Source organism: Myotis lucifugus, unplaced genomic scaffold, assembly GCF_000147115.1.
Source record: "Myotis lucifugus unplaced genomic scaffold, Myoluc2.0 scaffold_300, whole genome shotgun sequence".
Lineage (NCBI taxonomy): Eukaryota > Metazoa > Chordata > Mammalia > Chiroptera > Vespertilionidae > Myotis > Myotis lucifugus.
In genome coordinates, this window is record NW_005871348.1 from 1,136,924 (window position 1) to 1,153,993 (window position 17,070).

A 17,070-nucleotide genomic window follows, 5' to 3' on the forward strand; every position below is an offset into this window, starting at 1 on the left:
TGCCATGCAACATCCCATGTTATAGACAGTAGTTTAAAAATATAAGGGACAGAAATAAAAGGATTCTTCCTATGTGAACAAATACAGGCTGATGTACATGTGAGGTGGGTGTAGAGAGGAGGAGAGTATAACAGTATCCTAACATTTGATCCCAATGCAATTTTGGGAGAAGATAAAGGGATGTAGGACTCAGACAACAAAGACAGTTGATATACATGCACAGAAAAAGGGGTCATTCTCACGATAAAGCTCTCAGCCTACTTAAATAAGGCAAGAAGTAATCAAATAGTTGAGAAGAAAAGGGTCCTCTTTATAGAATTCCAGCTAATTAATGTAGCAGGAATATCAGAACAGAAAATTCCTGATGCATTTTAATAAATATAAGTAGTGATCATGAATGAGTGCTAAAAGCATGAAGTTAAAGATTAATAGGGAATCTTACACTATGATGTAATAGAAAATCTAGAGTGCCACCTATGAAACATTCTTATCTAAAATAATAAACTTGAGTCTAACTAATCAAGCCTCAAGATATAACTATCAGCCCTGGCCAATGTGTTTCATTGGTTGAGCACCATCCTATGTAGGTCGCAGGTTCAATTCCCTGTGAGGGTACATAGCCAGGTTGTGGATTTGATCCCTGCTTAGGGCACATGCAGGAGGCAACTGATCGATGTTTCTCTCACACCGATGTTTCTCACTCACTCTCTATCTCTCCTACTCCCTTACTCTCTCTTTAAAATCAATGTGAACATATCCTTGGGTGAGGATTAGGAAAAAGAAAAAAAACAGATGTTAACTATCAGTATGAAGGAAATAAAGGGGACAGAGAAGAGCAAACTAAATGATACCATAAGAAAGCAATCAGTCAAATCCAGAATATGATATAGTCTATGGCCCAGTTTCTCCTTGACATCAATGGCATGACCAAAAACCAAAACAAAATACTTGAGACTGATCAATGAATGTTTAGATCCTGTCTAAACCAAATCCAATTGTTAAAAAAGGGGCATATTTGAGATAACAGAAAAATCTGATGGTAGACTAGATAGAAGATGATTTAAAGTAATTATTATTAATTTGGGTGGCTGTGATAAAGGCATGGTGATCATGTTTTTGCAAAGTCTCTCACCTAAAGATGTATATCAAAGTATTTAGGTGCAATGTCATAATTGGGTATGCCGGAAACCAATTCCAGCATGACAGGAGGGCTGCATCTGGGAATGGCTGAGGGCATTTCCCCAAACCTGAAAAGGGATTATTGCTTGGCTGCCAGACAGCTAAAGGGCATCTTAATCTACATGTTATTGCCTCCTCCTGGCCAAACACCTGAACAGCCGTAGGCTAATTCCCCCTTCTGACAATGGACTCTGTACGAAACCCTGACCCTTTGAAGTGTGTATCTCTGCTTCACCTCAGGACAATTTGTGTTAATAAAAGCATGGAGTCCTGAGACAAGGAGACCTTTTAGACCTTAGACTTTAAGAACTTAGACCTTAGATCTTAGTTTCCTTTAAGCTAAGCTCCTCTGACTCCCAAATGCCTTTCAAAATTATGCTTCGTCTCTAGACTCTTGATACTGGAACAAGAACCCCAGCATGGGTATTTGCTTTAAAATACTCCAGGAAAAGAATGAGGGGCAAGGAGAGATGGAACATGGTTAGCAAAATGTTGTGTTGTTGAAGCTGTTTCCTTTAGTCCAGCGGTTCTCAACCTGTGGGTCCCGACCCCTTTGGGGGTCGAACGACCCTTTCACAGGGGTCGCCTAAGACCATCGGAAAACACATATATAATTACATATTGTTTTTGTGATTAATCACTATGCTTTAATTATGTTCAATTTGTAACAATGAAACTGGGGGTCACCACAACATGAGGAACTGTATTAAAGGGTAGCGGCATTAGGAAGGTTGAGAACCACTGCTTTAGTCAATGTTGGAAAACTACCATGCAAAAAGGGGAAAAAGGAAGAAAAGGAAAGGAAGAAAGAGGCTACAAACTCACATCAGGGAGAACAGAAAGTAAAGCTGGGGTGCCTGCCGGCGTGGCTCAGTGGTTGAGTGTTGACCTAAGAACCGGAGGTCACGGTTTGATTACCGGCCAGGGCACATGCCCAGGTTATGGGTTCAATCCCATGCAGAAGGCAGCCGATCCATTATTGATGTTTCTATCTCTCTCTCCCTCTCCCTTCCTCTCTGAAATCAATAAAAATATATTTAAAAAAACAAGTAAAGTAGGGGTGACTGAAGAATTTCAGATTTGTAACCTTTCCTGAACAGTACTGACAATATTTAAAATATTAGAAACAAATTAAAAACACAACTTTGTTAAATATTGAGGTTCCCCTTCCATTGTGCGGTCACACCCCTCTTTAGGGATAGGAATCTTTCATTTTCATCTGATTATCTGTTCATACTATCAGTATTCAAATGTACTTTGTGACAAAAGGACACCTGATTGACTACTTTAGTATTTCTTTATTTTAAAAAATATATTTTATTGATTTTTTTACAGAGAGGAAGGAAGAGGGATAGAGAGTTAGAAACATCGATGAGAGAGAAACATCAATCAGCTGCCTCCTGCACACCCCCTACTGGGGATGTGTCTGCAACTAAGGTACATGCCCTTGACCGGAATCGAACCTGGGACCCTTCAGTCCGCAGCCCAACGCTCTATCCACTGAGCCAAACCGGTTACGGCTCTTTTTCTTTTTATATATTTTTATTGATTTCAGAAAGGAAGGGAGAGGGGGAGAGAGACAGAAACATCAATGATGAGAGAGAATCATTGATCGGCTGCCTACTGCATGCCCCCTACTGGGGATCGAGCCTGCACCTGGGCATGTGCCCTTGACTTGAACCCGGGACCCTTCAGTCCACAGGCCGATGCTCTATCCAATGAGCCAAACCCGCTAGGGCTACTTTAGTGTTTCTTTACAAAGGATCTATCTGAATAGATGCCACACACACATACATACTAATAACGTCTACTAAAATAACATGGTATTTATATAGTACTTTTTCTTAAGGTCTTTAAATTCTTTATAATTCTCATTGTTTTTAATTTGGGAGATAAACTTGAAGTGCAAGCCTCAAATGATCTAATATTATAAAATGCTAGATGCCCTGGCTGGGTTGCTCAATAGGTAGAGTGTCGGCCCAAGCACCAAGCGTCTTAGATTCAATTCTCAGTCAAAGGCACAGAACCTGGGTTGTAGGTTCGGTCTCTGCCCTGATCGGGGCTCGTGCAGGAGGCAACCAATCGATGAGTCTCTCTCACATCAATGTTTCTTTCTCTCCCCTCCCCGCACCTTCCACACTCTCTCTCTTAAAAAAAAAAAAAAAATGGGAAAAATATCATGTGAGGATTAAAAATTCAATTTAAAAGAAATGCTAGAAATCTATTCATTTTGTAGTCTCTTTCATCACATGAAGTTTCTTACAATATACCTAAAAATCTAATACAAACATGCTTTCTTATAATATCCAATATGTATATGTTGTCTGGATGTGATCCTATCCTATAGCTAATTTTACTGTTAATCATCCTAGAACAGAACATCCTGTTTTATTACTTTTATAGTACAAACAACATTTAATATATCAGAAGAAAGGCAAACTGATTATCATTAACTCTACTAATAAACTAGATGATAAGCTAAAAATGCAGACCAGACACTTACTTAACTAGGCCATAAAAGTTCCTTTTAACAATTCCACCCCTCAAAGTTTCTCCAGAGACCGTCCTACCTTTTTGTTCTTTGGAAAGCTGCTCAGCTTGGTCCCAGATTTCTGTGGCATAGAGGAAATTAGATGTAACCTGAACATAGCTGGCTGCCATCTGGTGGATCCTGTGTGGAATGGTCACTGAAGAACCACTTGCTGAAGCACTACTGGCCCCAGAAGAATAATTTCCTGAATTGCCTGGCGACAGCTTTGGAGAAACAGGGGAAGGCATCCCAACAGCTTTGCTACACACACAGAAACAGGAAATTTATTCATATGGTTATAGTGAACATGACAAAATCAATGTAATACGGGCTTTTAGGAAGAGCCCATATGAAGGTTTTTAAAATTTAAAGATTCTTTCAAACTTGAAGGGTTCCCAGGGAAGTACAATTTCTTTTAAATAAGTACTTCACTCACTAAAGACCACTGTGAATTATCATTTTACCTGGATGCTTTGTTTTAATAAATGGCAACAGAACAAGAGATGGGAAAGAAATGCTAGTATTATAGTTCATAAGTTAGATTGCCTCACTCCCAGTCCAACACTTTCAATGGGATTATATATTTAGGTACTTTTCAAACTGTTTTGTGAAAAGTTGGGTGGAATGAATAATTTAGCACCAAAGAAAAAAAATTGCGGTAGTAAATGGGAACATCTTATTTTTAATTCCATAATTTCTGGTACTTTTGTAGTTTAACCAAGTTATTCAGAGCTGATGAAGAGACAGCTTTCCCAATCAACTGTAATCATCTCAAGATTCTGTCAATTAAATATTTTTTAGAAAACACATGTTGAAAGCTGGCAGGTTCATTTCAGTACTAAACTTTGTGAAAATGCCCAAGATCATAAATAAAAAAAGAAAAATCAAACAAAAGTTGGAGGTGGTGCTGGGGGGAGCTATTTGTTAAGAATATTTTTATCTAGCCCTGGTGTGGCTCAGTTAGTTGAACATCGTTCCGAAACCAATAGGTTGTGGTTCAATTCCCGATTCAGGGCACATATTTGGGTTGTAGGTTCATTCCCCAATTGGGGCACACCCCATATAGAAGACAACAGATAGATGTTTCTCTCTCATCTTGATTCTCTCAGATTGATGTTTCTCTCTCAAATAAATAAAAACATATCCTCAGGTGAGAACTTTAAAAAATTGTTTAAAAAAAAGAAAAATTTTTTTTAAAATATATTTTATTGATTTTTTACAGAGAGGAAGGGAGAGAGATAGAGAGTTAGAAACATCGATGAGAGAGAAACATCGATCAGCCACCTCCTGCACATCTCCCACTGGGGATGTGCCCGCAACCCAGGCACACGCCCCTGACCGGTATCGAACCCGGGACCCTTCAGTCCGCAGGCCGACGCTCTATCCACTGAGCCAAACCGGTCTCGGCAAGAAAAATTTTTATCTGCACTTTTGGCACTATAATTTGGTTAAGATAATACATAAGGGCAGAGACAAAATGTCAATTAACATAAACATATTAAGTGAATAAACTTATCCCCAAAAAAGAAGATTTATATATTTTTCCCCTTTTGGGGGGAGAGTGGGATAAAGTGATGTGGAGGTGGAGGAGAAACCATAATCATACCTCGATTATTAAATTCTGGAATTGTCGAGACTTTAGTAAAGATAAACCCACTGTGATATAAACTCAAGTAGTTACAGAAATCAACCTGTGAGAAGAGTTAAAGTGCTGTAAAATAACTCAGATTTCTGCAGGTGAAATGTCCCCTCCTCTCTAATCTTTGTAAGATTATGTTTATTATCCTGTTTCAATTTATAAAAAAGATAAAATATTTAAAAATACTTAGAGATAGTTTTCATTTTTTTAAAAGGCTGTCATCTGCCCTAGCTGGTTTGGCTCAGCGGATAGAGCGTCGGCCTGCGGACTCAAGGGTCCCAGGTTCGATTCCGGTCAAGGGCATGTACCTTGGTTGCGGGCACATCCCCAGTAGGGGGCGTGCAAGAGGCAGCTGAATCGATGTTTCTAACTCGCTATCCCTCTCCCTTCCTCTCTGTAAAAAAATCAATAAAATATATTTAAAAATAAATAAATAAAAGGTTGTCATCTTACCATTTTTGGAAATTAGACCCTAACTATTCCACTTTTATATAAAAATAAACTTGTCACAAATAATATTTTATTGAATAAAATAGACGTACCTTCCCAAGCCAGGTGATGGTGCTTGAGAATTATTATAAGAATTCTGTGGAGAAAATAAAATGTACTTAACAAAAATTTAAAAAACAACAACACTACTTATAAAGTACTAAATATATTCAAGCACTGGGCCAGAACTGATCTTAAGAAGCCTTGGAAATTAAAAACCAAAATGTGTGTGTGTGTGTAAATGTCAATAGAAAGAAGTTATAGGTAAGAGCTGGAGTGTTCTGCAGGGCTTAAGTGAGACACAACGAACGAGTAAGAGACTGACAAAGAAGAAGGGAGAAGGGAGTCATTACACATGCAAAGGCTGCAGAAAAGATAATGTATGAGACCCATAAAGTTAACCTGGAGCACAGGTTTAGATAAGGAACAAGAGAGTGAAAGATCTTGAGGACCTTATACGTCCGGGTAAAAAACTTGGGCTTGATCCTGTAGGCAATGGTAAGCTACTGAAGGGTTCCAAATCATAATTAGGGCAGAATTTGAGGAAGATTTATGTGTTGCTATTAAAGGAAATAACAAAGACATTTTAGAAAACTATAAGTCGTCTAAGGAAAGATGGTAGTAAAAACAAGAGACCATTTTACAAGTATAAATTAGGTTTCATGATAAAAATAGCCTACATCTAGTGAAATGTTAAGAGCTACTGAATGATGCGACATAGGTTCTACAATCAGATATATGTGCATTTAAAAACTTACAAGAAACCTCAAACTTATTTGAAAGTTCCCAAAAAGTAGCTCCTCCCTTGGCATGGCAGGTAAAACATGAGGGCACTTCTGGAGTAGGGATAGAAGACTATACATTTTGTCTCCTGGCAAATGGACCCTCCTCTTTGGCACACTTACCTTCAGGTGCTCTGTCAATGTCTTTGAGTACTTCAGAGCATTTTCCTTCTTCAGTTTGAATAGCCTCAGGTACAGCAGAGACTGGCATCTCAGGCTAATCAATGGAAAAGGGCAGTTTATTTACAGGACAACACACTCTGTACAAGCTTTGAATCATGTGCAAGAGTATAGAATTGGCTCATGTGAGCAGACCAAGGCATAAAGTCAACAGCACTAACTCTTAGGCAAAACCAAAAGATAGTTTTGACACATGCCCTAGAGAGGAGAAGGAAGGGAAAGATACCTAGGACTAGCTTCCTATTTGCTGACATTCAAAAATTAAAACCTCACCCACAGGACCCAACATGTCATTGTAACATATGCACTTAAAAATTGAGGGGCAAACTCAATAGATCAAATTATAAGTAATTTAAAATTAAACAACAAAAACTAGGAAACTCAACTATAAATATTACAACTCTGAGGAAATACATATAAGCCTTAACATAGCTTCGGTCACTTTCACTTCTCACTGGTCTTCTTTTTTTGTTGTTGTTAATCCTCACCCAAGGATATTTTTCCATTGATTTTTAGAGAGTAGAAGGGAGGGGGAGAGACAGAAAGAGAGAAACATCAATCTGAGAGAGACATATCAATTAGTTGCCTCCCACATGTGCCCCGAACAAGGGCCAGGGAATCAAGCCTGCAACCAAGGTATATGCCCTTGACCGGGATCAAACCCAGGATCCTTCAGTTGCAGGCCTACATTCTATCCATTGAGAGAAACCAGCTAAGGCTCACTGGTCTTCTTTTGCTTCTTCTATAGTTTCCAGTTTCTTTCCACTATTCAGCCCTTGCATATGTTCCCTCTACCTAAAGACTAGGTCTCCCTATACTCTACTCTTACCATTACATATACTTTTCTTTCAAACTACTTAATTCATATAGTTGTGATTATTTGATTAATGTCTGTCTCCTCACAGTAGACAGACACTATGATAAATAGGACCATGTCAGTTCTATACACAGCTATATTCCCAGCTGTTAAACATAGTGCCAGATAAATAACTATAACAAATGAACTGCTACATCTCCCTGAAATACAAGCAAACAAACCACTTCCTTTTTTATATATATATATATATATATATATATATTGATTTTTTACAGAGAGAAAGGGAGAGGAATAGAGAGTTAGAAACATCGATGAGAGAGAAACATCGATCAGCTACCTCCTGCACACCCCCCTTAGGGGATGTGCCCGCAACCAAGGTACATGCCCTTGACCGGAATCGAACCTGGGACCCCTCAGTCCGCAGGCCAACGCTCTATCCACTGAGCCAAACTGGCCAGGGCCAAACCACTTTCTTTATTCTGAGAAAATTAAACATTTGCTTCCCAAGGAAAGGTATATGTGAATGGAGAGAGAGGATACAAAATAAATAAATAAATAAATAAAGAGCCTGGAAAAGTAACCATTTAAGACAATTAGAGTTCGTATTAATCCCACTCTCCCAAGACTTTTGTCAAGAGGGCAATGGATCAGAGACTGACAACTATTAAAACCTTTCAATAGGAATTTTGAGTTATTTTCTACCTTACCCATCAAGAATAGATTTATGACTGGGTTACAGAATGTTGATTCAAGGATAATTTTCAGAAGCACACACACAGCACAATTTACTAGAGAACTGCCTGACATTCAGCAGAGGTTAGAATACACAACACTTACCAAAGTACTGTGAGTCTTTTATCTGCAGCTGTAGCATCTGGTGCTAAGTAATTCTTTAGCTTCATAGTGTATCTGTGAGTTAAAATAACAAACAAGTGACATAGTATTTTAACTTAATCTTCTGACTACCTTAGTACTTAAAACATTAGACTCTAACCTACATAAAGGCAAAAGTACTCATTGAAGTATCTAATTCTCCTTATCCAAAGACAATAAAGGATTAAACATCCTCCTTAGCTCTATTATATATAGTCATGCTGCTTAACGACAGGGATATGTTCATGTCGTTAGGCATTTCATCGTGTGGGAACACCACAGTGCTCACTTACACAAACCTAGATAGTATAGCCTACCACAGACCTAGGCTGCATGGTGAAGCCTATTGTTCCTAGGCTACAAGTCTGTACAGCATGTTACTGTACAAAATAACACAAAATTAAATCAAGTGCAAGAGAAAACAATGCAATCAAAAGATGGGGTAAACATAAGACATATAACACGTCATACTTTGTTTTACGGTAAATTTTTTTTAATGTAAATAGAAAGAGTATACTTTAAAATAACGATAAGGAGTAAACACATAAACCAGTAACATTGCCATCATTAAGTAATATGTATATGGTATACTTTTATACGAGATGGGCAAGTGCAGGTTTGCTTACATCAGCATCACTATAAACAAATAAGGCATTGTGCTGTGACATTATCACAGATCCACAATGCTAGGCGATAGAAATTTTTCAGTCCCACTATAATCTTATGGGACCATCATACATGTGGTCTATCATTGACCAAAATATTGGTATGCAGTGCATGACTATATAGTTATATCAACCCCTTCCTAGATAGACCAGAGAAATAATATTGCCAATGATATGGCAAGTTTCCCCACTTACTTGATGAGCTCCACTGTCTCTGAATACATAGGAAATGGGGATTTGGATTCCTGAGCATTTTTCTCTAATGCATTCCCACATTCAATGAAAGATACCACAGCATCAAGATAGTATACAGCTTTCTCAAACCTGTCAGACTGAAGAAAGAAGAAAAAAATAATGAGAGCTGCACTGATGTGGTATGGAAACAAACAACAAGTGAAGATTTAGTTAAATCTAATTAAATATATAAATGTGAAGAGAATGTTTACATACCAATGCATCTGCATTGTGCTTTAGCTTTTTTGCTTCTTGTAAATAATGGTCTGCTGAATAACTTCTGCAATGTAAATTTTTATTGTAAATAATGTGGTAAATTTTTCATAAGATGACAATAGTTCATTTAAATCTCTAGCATCCCTCAGTTTTCATGTCCACAAGAAAATGAGCAATTACTAAAACATTTGATTCACTATTTTCCTGATGTTTACATTGAGCATAAATAGTATTGGCCAACTCATGGCAAAACAGAAATCAAGCTCCCTAATATTAAATACTAACTTACCCAAGTTGTTTGAGAACTTTAGAGTAAATAAAAGATTAAATAGGAGAAATAATCTCTTATCAAAATGGAGGGGAAAACCCAACATTATTCTTACATATTTAAGAAAGCCCTTATTTTAAACAGTCATATCAGCAGCAATAAGGTTCTACCAGAAGACACATCATTCACATCCCCAACAAGAGTCATAGAGTTAACTCAGAGGAACAATACTTGGGGCTAGTGGGTGCCTTTCAAATTAAAAGCCAATTATTCTGTAGATCACAGTATGAATTCTTCTAGTCAATGACAGAAATGAAAATGAATTTCTTATATGCTGACTGGCATGATTTCTTGAATGCATAAAAAATCTTAATTTATCTCACCTGTCATCAAAGGTAAGCTTTGTTCTCCGAGGCTTTGAGACTTCAGGATTTGGTGTAGATGTCGGACAGTTAGAGGAGCTATTTGAAGCCTTTTCCTGACCAAAAAAATATATAACTTATGTTTTAAATTGTGAGGAGATTGGACAGCTTTTAGATTTATAGTGCCTAACTTCAGATTTATTGAAGGAAAACTGAAGGTTCTGAAAATTAAAAAAAAAAAATTTCCAGATATTTCAACACTTTCTTATGTAAAAATTATATGTGTGTGATATATAAAATCACTGTGTGGTGACGGATGCTAACTAGACTTACTGTAGTGATCATTTAAAAAAATATACATATATCAAATCATCTAAAACTGATATAATATTATGTATAAAATATATGTAAATTTTTAAAAAATGGTAAAACTATAAGAAATAGACAAATCCTATATATTTGTAGAAATAACAGAAGTAAAACACAATTCTCTCAGTAAACAATAATAGAACTGGTAAAATATCAATCAGCATAGAAAAGGGTTGAAAACATGATTAATCTAATAAAATTATATAGATCCCTATCCCCAATATATGTAGATGCTTCTTTTTAACCCCTAGAGTGCTGGGGAGCGTAATCACGTTTCTCCTGTCTTTCACCAAAAGTGCCGGGAGTGCTCTCAAAGCTTCGAAATGGCGTCCAGTTCTAAGTCTGCTTTTATTAGTGATGATGATATTGCTAAATATGTCAATGTAGTAAAGGTTTCCTTAAGTTTTTGAATATGTAACTTCATTTACTTGCGATTCCTAATTTTTTTTCCTAAACTGCTGTAAAATCAGCAAAAATGCCTTGGCAGTTTTAGCATAGTTCCTAGGATATTGGTTGGCACTCAAAGGGTTAAGCAAATATTTAATATTAGAAAAATCTTCCATGTACTTTAGAAATATAAAGCAAATCTTAACAAATTTTAAGATTGCTACCCTGCAGATCACTCTCCAGTTCCAATGCAATTAAGGTAGAAGGACTAACCAAAAGATAACTAGAAAATCTCTGTATGTTTGGAAAATGAGTAATGTACTTTTAAGTAACTCTTTGATCTAAGATGAAATCACAATGGAAATTAGAAAACATTTTAAATTATGTTATAAAAACATTATATACCAAAACTTGTGCAATGCAGCTAAAGCAGTATTTAAAGGTAAATATATAGTCTAACTGCTCATATTGGGGGGAGGGAGGGGAGGCTTAAAATTAATTTAAAAATTAATGAAATATTCATCTCTAAAAGTTAGTAAAAAGAATAATAAAACAAACAAAAAGAATAAAAAAGGAAATTATATAGATAAGCGTATGGCGTGGTTGGTGTGACTCAGTGGTTGAGCATCGACCCATGAACCAAGAAGTCCCCAGTTTGATTTCTGGTCAGGGCACATGCCTGGATTGCAGTCTCCATCCCCAATGCGGGGGCCTGCGAGAGGCAATCAATTACTGTTTCTCTCTCATCAGTCTCTATCTCTCTTTTCCTCTCCCTTCCTCTCTCTCTAAAATCAATTCAAAAACATTTTTAAAAAAGATAAGAGTATAAATTAATGAAATAGAAAACAAAATAAATTACAGAGCATCAACAAAAACAAAGGCTATTTTTTGAAAAGACAAGTAAAACTGATAAGCTTCTGATGAGACTGATCAAGGGAAAAAGAGAGATGGCACACAGCTAATATTAAGAGCATGAGAGGAACATAAGTAGAGATGTTACCGATATTAAAAACATAAGGAGACACTATTGAATAGCTATATGTCATTTTAAAAAATTTGATATGAGCAAATATCTAGAAAAAAACAAAATAAAAATTATATGAAATTTTGGTCTGTCATATTAATTTTTCTTTAGTTGATATAAGAAATAGCATGTTTTCTAACTAAATTAAAGATTTTTCTTTCATAAATCCATATATAATTGTTTAAACTGGAAAATGCCAAGACTAACAGTAATTTTAACAACTGCCATAAGATCTTAAAATTAAAGTGATCAGGGCCTCTATTTTATAGTTTGTCGATAACAACAGAGTACCAAATATCCCCATTTGATCCAACAAATACTTCTTGATTACCCAGTAAGTTCAACACTGGATAAAACACAAAACAAGTAAGATACAAATCCCTGCTTTCAAGAAGCTAATGAACCAATAAGGAAGAGATACAGGCAGTGAGTTTTACCTATGAGATTAACAGAAGCCAAATGAGCAGGCGAGCTATTGAGTAAGTGCTTAAAAAAAAAAGATAATAGGTTTCACAAAATAATCATATAGGCCTCAAAATCCTACAATTAAAGGAGAAGAAAATAGAGAAAGAGCCAAAAAGCAGGTTAGTAGAGAACTGGAGCAGTGAAGGAAGCCAACAGGACACTCAGGTTCCAGAGGATACTAGGACCAACTCTAAACTACTACAGAAAGGTGTCCAGCTAGAGAAAAGGCCTTCTGTAAATTTCCATTTGAGACACTTTGTTCACAATTAAAATTACCTCAATTTAAAAGACGTAATTACCACATTTAGTGAATAGGACTAACTGCTTTCATCTAATTTTTCAACTCTCAAACCTTTGCTACTTAAGTTACAAATAATCCAGTGAATTATATTCTTAAAAATATAGGTATTTTCTTAATTTTGTCATAGAGTTTGCTCCTGGATCAGAACAATTTAGAAAGCAATGCAAATAAAGATTTTTATTTATTTGCGTTGAGGGTGATAGAGCAAAGCAACTTTTTCAAAACTGCACTAATTTCCACCCACATACATTAAGAATAGTCCCCTACATATGATCAGGCTTTAGAAATAATTCCAGTGTTAGCTCAAAGAATGTTTTTCTTCTTCACAAATCAAAGCCAAATGGTTGCTTTGTCATTTTATGTAATATGACTTGCTTATGAAATCCAATTTTTAAAAATCTGAAGCTAATTTCAAACGATAGAGAAGCAATTGGAACTATTTATAATTTGATCATAATCAACTGTTTTCCCACAACCAACTCTTCCAATTATGGTTTTCTATCTTAATTACTAGGCATGTAGCTAGCTGACTTGCTGCTTTCATGGTCTTAGATCACTGCATTAGTTTATTATCAAGAACATGATATTTTAAGATTAAAAATGCACAGATTTAGAAATTTAGTGAGATGTTTACAAAATTTTCAAAGTACAGCGTCACCTTGGAGAAGTCACATGGCAATGAAATTGATTTTCAAGACTAAGGCCCCCAGTTTCTTACCTTGGCCTCCTTAGAGCTACTGGAAGTCTTCCCTTCAGTTTTCTTCTGTTTTGACGTGGAGGAACTGTTTTTGCTGCTGCCACTATTCTCCTTGTTGCTGTTATTACTTGACTTTAAGGAAGAAGACTGACTAATGGTCCTCTTCCGAGAGCCATGCTCCGTTTTTGGATCTTTTGAAGGAACAGGCCCAGCAGGAGAAGGCAACAGATCTTTTTCTTTTGCCACACTCTGTTTAGATGACCTGCCAAACCAAACAAATGCCCTCATTTCTCCACACAGTCATAGGGGCAATGGAGTTTTTTCATTTCTCTTTGCTTTCAAGACAAATTTGCTGTTACCTATAACTAGGACATATGATTTTTGCAAAACAAATCTGTAAATTTCATGATTGCGTGCATCTTGTCAGGCTTTCCCCTGCCATGTTTATACACCAATGCCTAACCCTTGGCCTGCCACACAACAAGTATTCATAAATATTAGTTGAATAACAACAAAAAGATGATGGTGAATGAAGATATTAATGCTCATAAATTAGCAATTAGTCTCTTGCAAGTTACAGATAAACTTATCTAGCCAGAAAGTTGTAAAGCTTTACTTTCTTACCATACTCACCCCTAACTCCACTAAAAAAAGAGCAGAGAAAAAAGTGACTAAACCTTAAATGCTTTCCATCCCTGTTAGATAAAAGCAAAAGCCCCCACTATTTGGTGTATGTTATGTGTATACATGTATATGATATATACTTGCTAAAAGGAACATTCTAAGATAATGTTAGGAAGCCCAACAGCAAATTACAAACATATAGTAACACACATGTAACATGTTTTAGTACATACTCTCTGTTGCTGGGTGGCTTGTGGCCTGCTAAGTTCTTTTCCTCTGTTTTGGGTTTCTTGCTGTCATTGGCTCGGTTATCATCTTCATTCTGGATGAAAACAGAAAGAGCTGCTAGGTTTGAACTTTATAAATTCCAGAACCAGTCACCCCCAAACAGTTTATCCCTGAAAAACTTCAGTAAGAGGACAAATGTGAAACAAAAGAATTCATTTAAACAATGTTTAGTGAAGAAGGTTTTAAGGCTGAGTAGAAGTCTCCTATTTTAGATAAACAGAGCCCAAATATTAAAACAAATTTCCTGTAGTCTTTTGGGGTGGGGGGAGGGTGTGTGAAATTAAAATTAAGATGTAATTCACATACCATAAAATTCAATCTTTGAAAGCACACAATTCAATGGCTTTTATTATATTCAGAGTTGTACAACAGGGCAACAACCAATTTTAGATCATTTTCATCATCTTAAAAAGTCACCCTATACCCATTAGCAGTCACTCCCTATTGTCTCCACCTCCAGACACTAGCAATCATTAATCTATACATTTTGTCTTTATGAATTTGCATATTCTAGACAGTTCATATAAATGAAATCATATACCGGTGCCATTTTGTATCTGGCTCCCTTAGCATAACATTTTTATTTTATTTTTATTTATTTTTAAATATATTTGTATTGATTTGAGAGAGGAAGGGGGAGAAAGGGAGAGATAGAAACATTGATGAGAGAGAATAATAATAATAATAATTGATTGGCTGCCTTCTCCACAGCCCTACTGGGGATCGAGCCCACAACCGGGGCATGTGCCCTGACCTGGAATCGAACCAGCAACCCTTTGGTACACAGGACAACACCCTGAGCCACAGTGGCCAGGGCTGACTTACAGCTTTAAGCAAAAGAGTAAAAAAGGCTGATGTGGCTCAGTTGACTGAGTGCCCTCCCATACACCAAAAGGTTTCCAGTTCGTCCAATTCCTTATCTGGGCACATACCTAGGTTTTGGGTTCAGTCCCATCAGGATGCATATAGGAAGCAACTGATGGATGTTTCTCTCTCTCTTTCTCTCTCTCCCTCCTCCTTTCTCTTTCTCTAAAATCAATAAAAACATATTTAAAAAAAGAATAAAAAGGACCTTCATTTTCTCTACTATATTTTAAACATTTGAAAATCTTATAAAGAACATGTATTATGTGTTAAGCATAAAAGGACCATATTTTTATTCAATATATTAGCTTTCTAAAAAGTACAGCCTATCATACACAAGCTCTTATTTCATGTAATTCTATGAATTAAACCCATAATCATATCTAACAATTCAAGGCTATGGACTATAGAGGCCAGTAGCCCTAAACAGCTTACTAGTTGAATAAAGCTTCCCTACACTACAATAAGGGAAATCATTAGCTATACCGTAGTACTGAAATTCAAGTTTTCTAGAAATTCAAATTTTAAAATATCTTCACCTTATGAAGATACAAAAAAAGGAGACACAAGTATTATTCTAATTTGTCCAAATATATCTCATCATGCACATAGTACTGTGGTTTTTAGAAAAAGAGAGAAAAAAACCTCTAACTCACTTCATTTTAAGAAAATGCAGGGGGTAGGGGAGGCCGGGGGAAGGTCAATGGGGGGAAAAAAGGAGACATACGTACTACTATTTGTAATACTTTAAACAATAAAATTAAATTAAAAAATATATAAAATTTTTTTAAAAAATTAAAAATTGAATGTTGGATTCGGGGGGAAAAAAGAAAGAAAACGCTGTATTCTTCCTATCCTCCTACATGAAATTCTCAAAGTCAAGTGTGAATGGAGTATTGTTCTGAGACCATCTGGTACCTATCTGTTCACCTGCTCACGCTTTCAGTCTTTTATAATCATATTCACATCTATGTTCAGGAAATTACACTATTCTTCAAAACAGATTATTAAAATTTACTTTCCTCTAAAATTCCTAACTAGAATTGAAAAATTCCTCACAAGAACTGAAAAGATGCCGAAACCGGTTTGGCTCAGTGGATAGAGCGTCAGCCTGTGGACTGAAGGGTCCCGGGTTCGATTCCGGTCAAGGGCATGTACCTGGGTTGCGGGCACATCCCCAGTGGGAGGTGTGCAGGAGGCAGCTGATCGATGTTTCTCTCCCATCGATGTTTCTGACTATCTCTCTCTCTCCCTTCCTCTCTGTAAAAAATCAATAAAATATATTTAAAAAAAAAAAAGAACTGAAAAGATTAGGCTGTTTTTCTCAAAGAACCTCCATTAAATATGTAAGTTGTTCAACTCTCTATATGTCTATTATCCTCCCATTATATATCTATTATCCTCCAATCTTAGACATTGTGAGTTTTTACATTTCCTGGGTCTAAAAAAAGCTGACCTTAAATATATACACCAAGCTTCATTTCTAAATCCAAATTATCTTGGAAGTATTTAGAGAGCTATGTGCCAGCAGAAGTTTTAGTTCTGAACTTGCAGATATGGGTGTTTGAAAAGAGCTGGGCAGAGTTATGTACAATGGATTGGTGAAATTCTTAAGGATGTGTCAAAATCGGTGAGACAATTTTTTAGCTGGAATTAGTAATTTAAAAGATGCAACTTGGTTTGCGTATAAAAGAGAAGTGTGACAACCTGGAGAGTACATATCCCAACTAAAGACATTTCAACTCAAAATGTGAAGGACCCTGTGAAGGCCAGTTTACAATCTCTGCTTCTCTCTCACCTCTACACTGTCCAGCACA

The 17,070-nt window shown here is 36.4% G+C and overlaps 1 protein-coding gene across 3 annotated transcripts in view; it reads right to left on the reverse strand.

Moving 5' to 3' along the window:
- Window positions 1-17,070, reverse strand: part of AFF4 (AF4/FMR2 family member 4) — an 85,583-nt gene that overhangs the window by 6,523 nt on the left and 61,990 nt on the right. For all 3 annotated transcript variants that reach the window (XR_002832006.1, XM_006100167.3, XM_006100168.3), the window contains 9 exons: window positions 14,335-14,423; window positions 13,499-13,739; window positions 10,256-10,350; window positions 9,605-9,668; window positions 9,350-9,486; window positions 8,454-8,525; window positions 6,743-6,836; window positions 5,891-5,934; window positions 3,750-3,970 (listed from right to left, as the gene is read on the reverse strand). Coding sequence is in view for 2 of the 3 variants with exons in the window: in XM_006100167.3 (XP_006100229.1) it covers window positions 3,750-3,970; window positions 5,891-5,934; window positions 6,743-6,836; window positions 8,454-8,525; window positions 9,350-9,486; window positions 9,605-9,668; window positions 10,256-10,350; window positions 13,499-13,739; window positions 14,335-14,423 (1,057 nt within the window). In the remaining variant the exon portion in view is untranslated. The remainder of the gene's footprint in view (window positions 1-3,749; window positions 3,971-5,890; window positions 5,935-6,742; window positions 6,837-8,453; window positions 8,526-9,349; window positions 9,487-9,604; window positions 9,669-10,255; window positions 10,351-13,498; window positions 13,740-14,334; window positions 14,424-17,070) is intronic.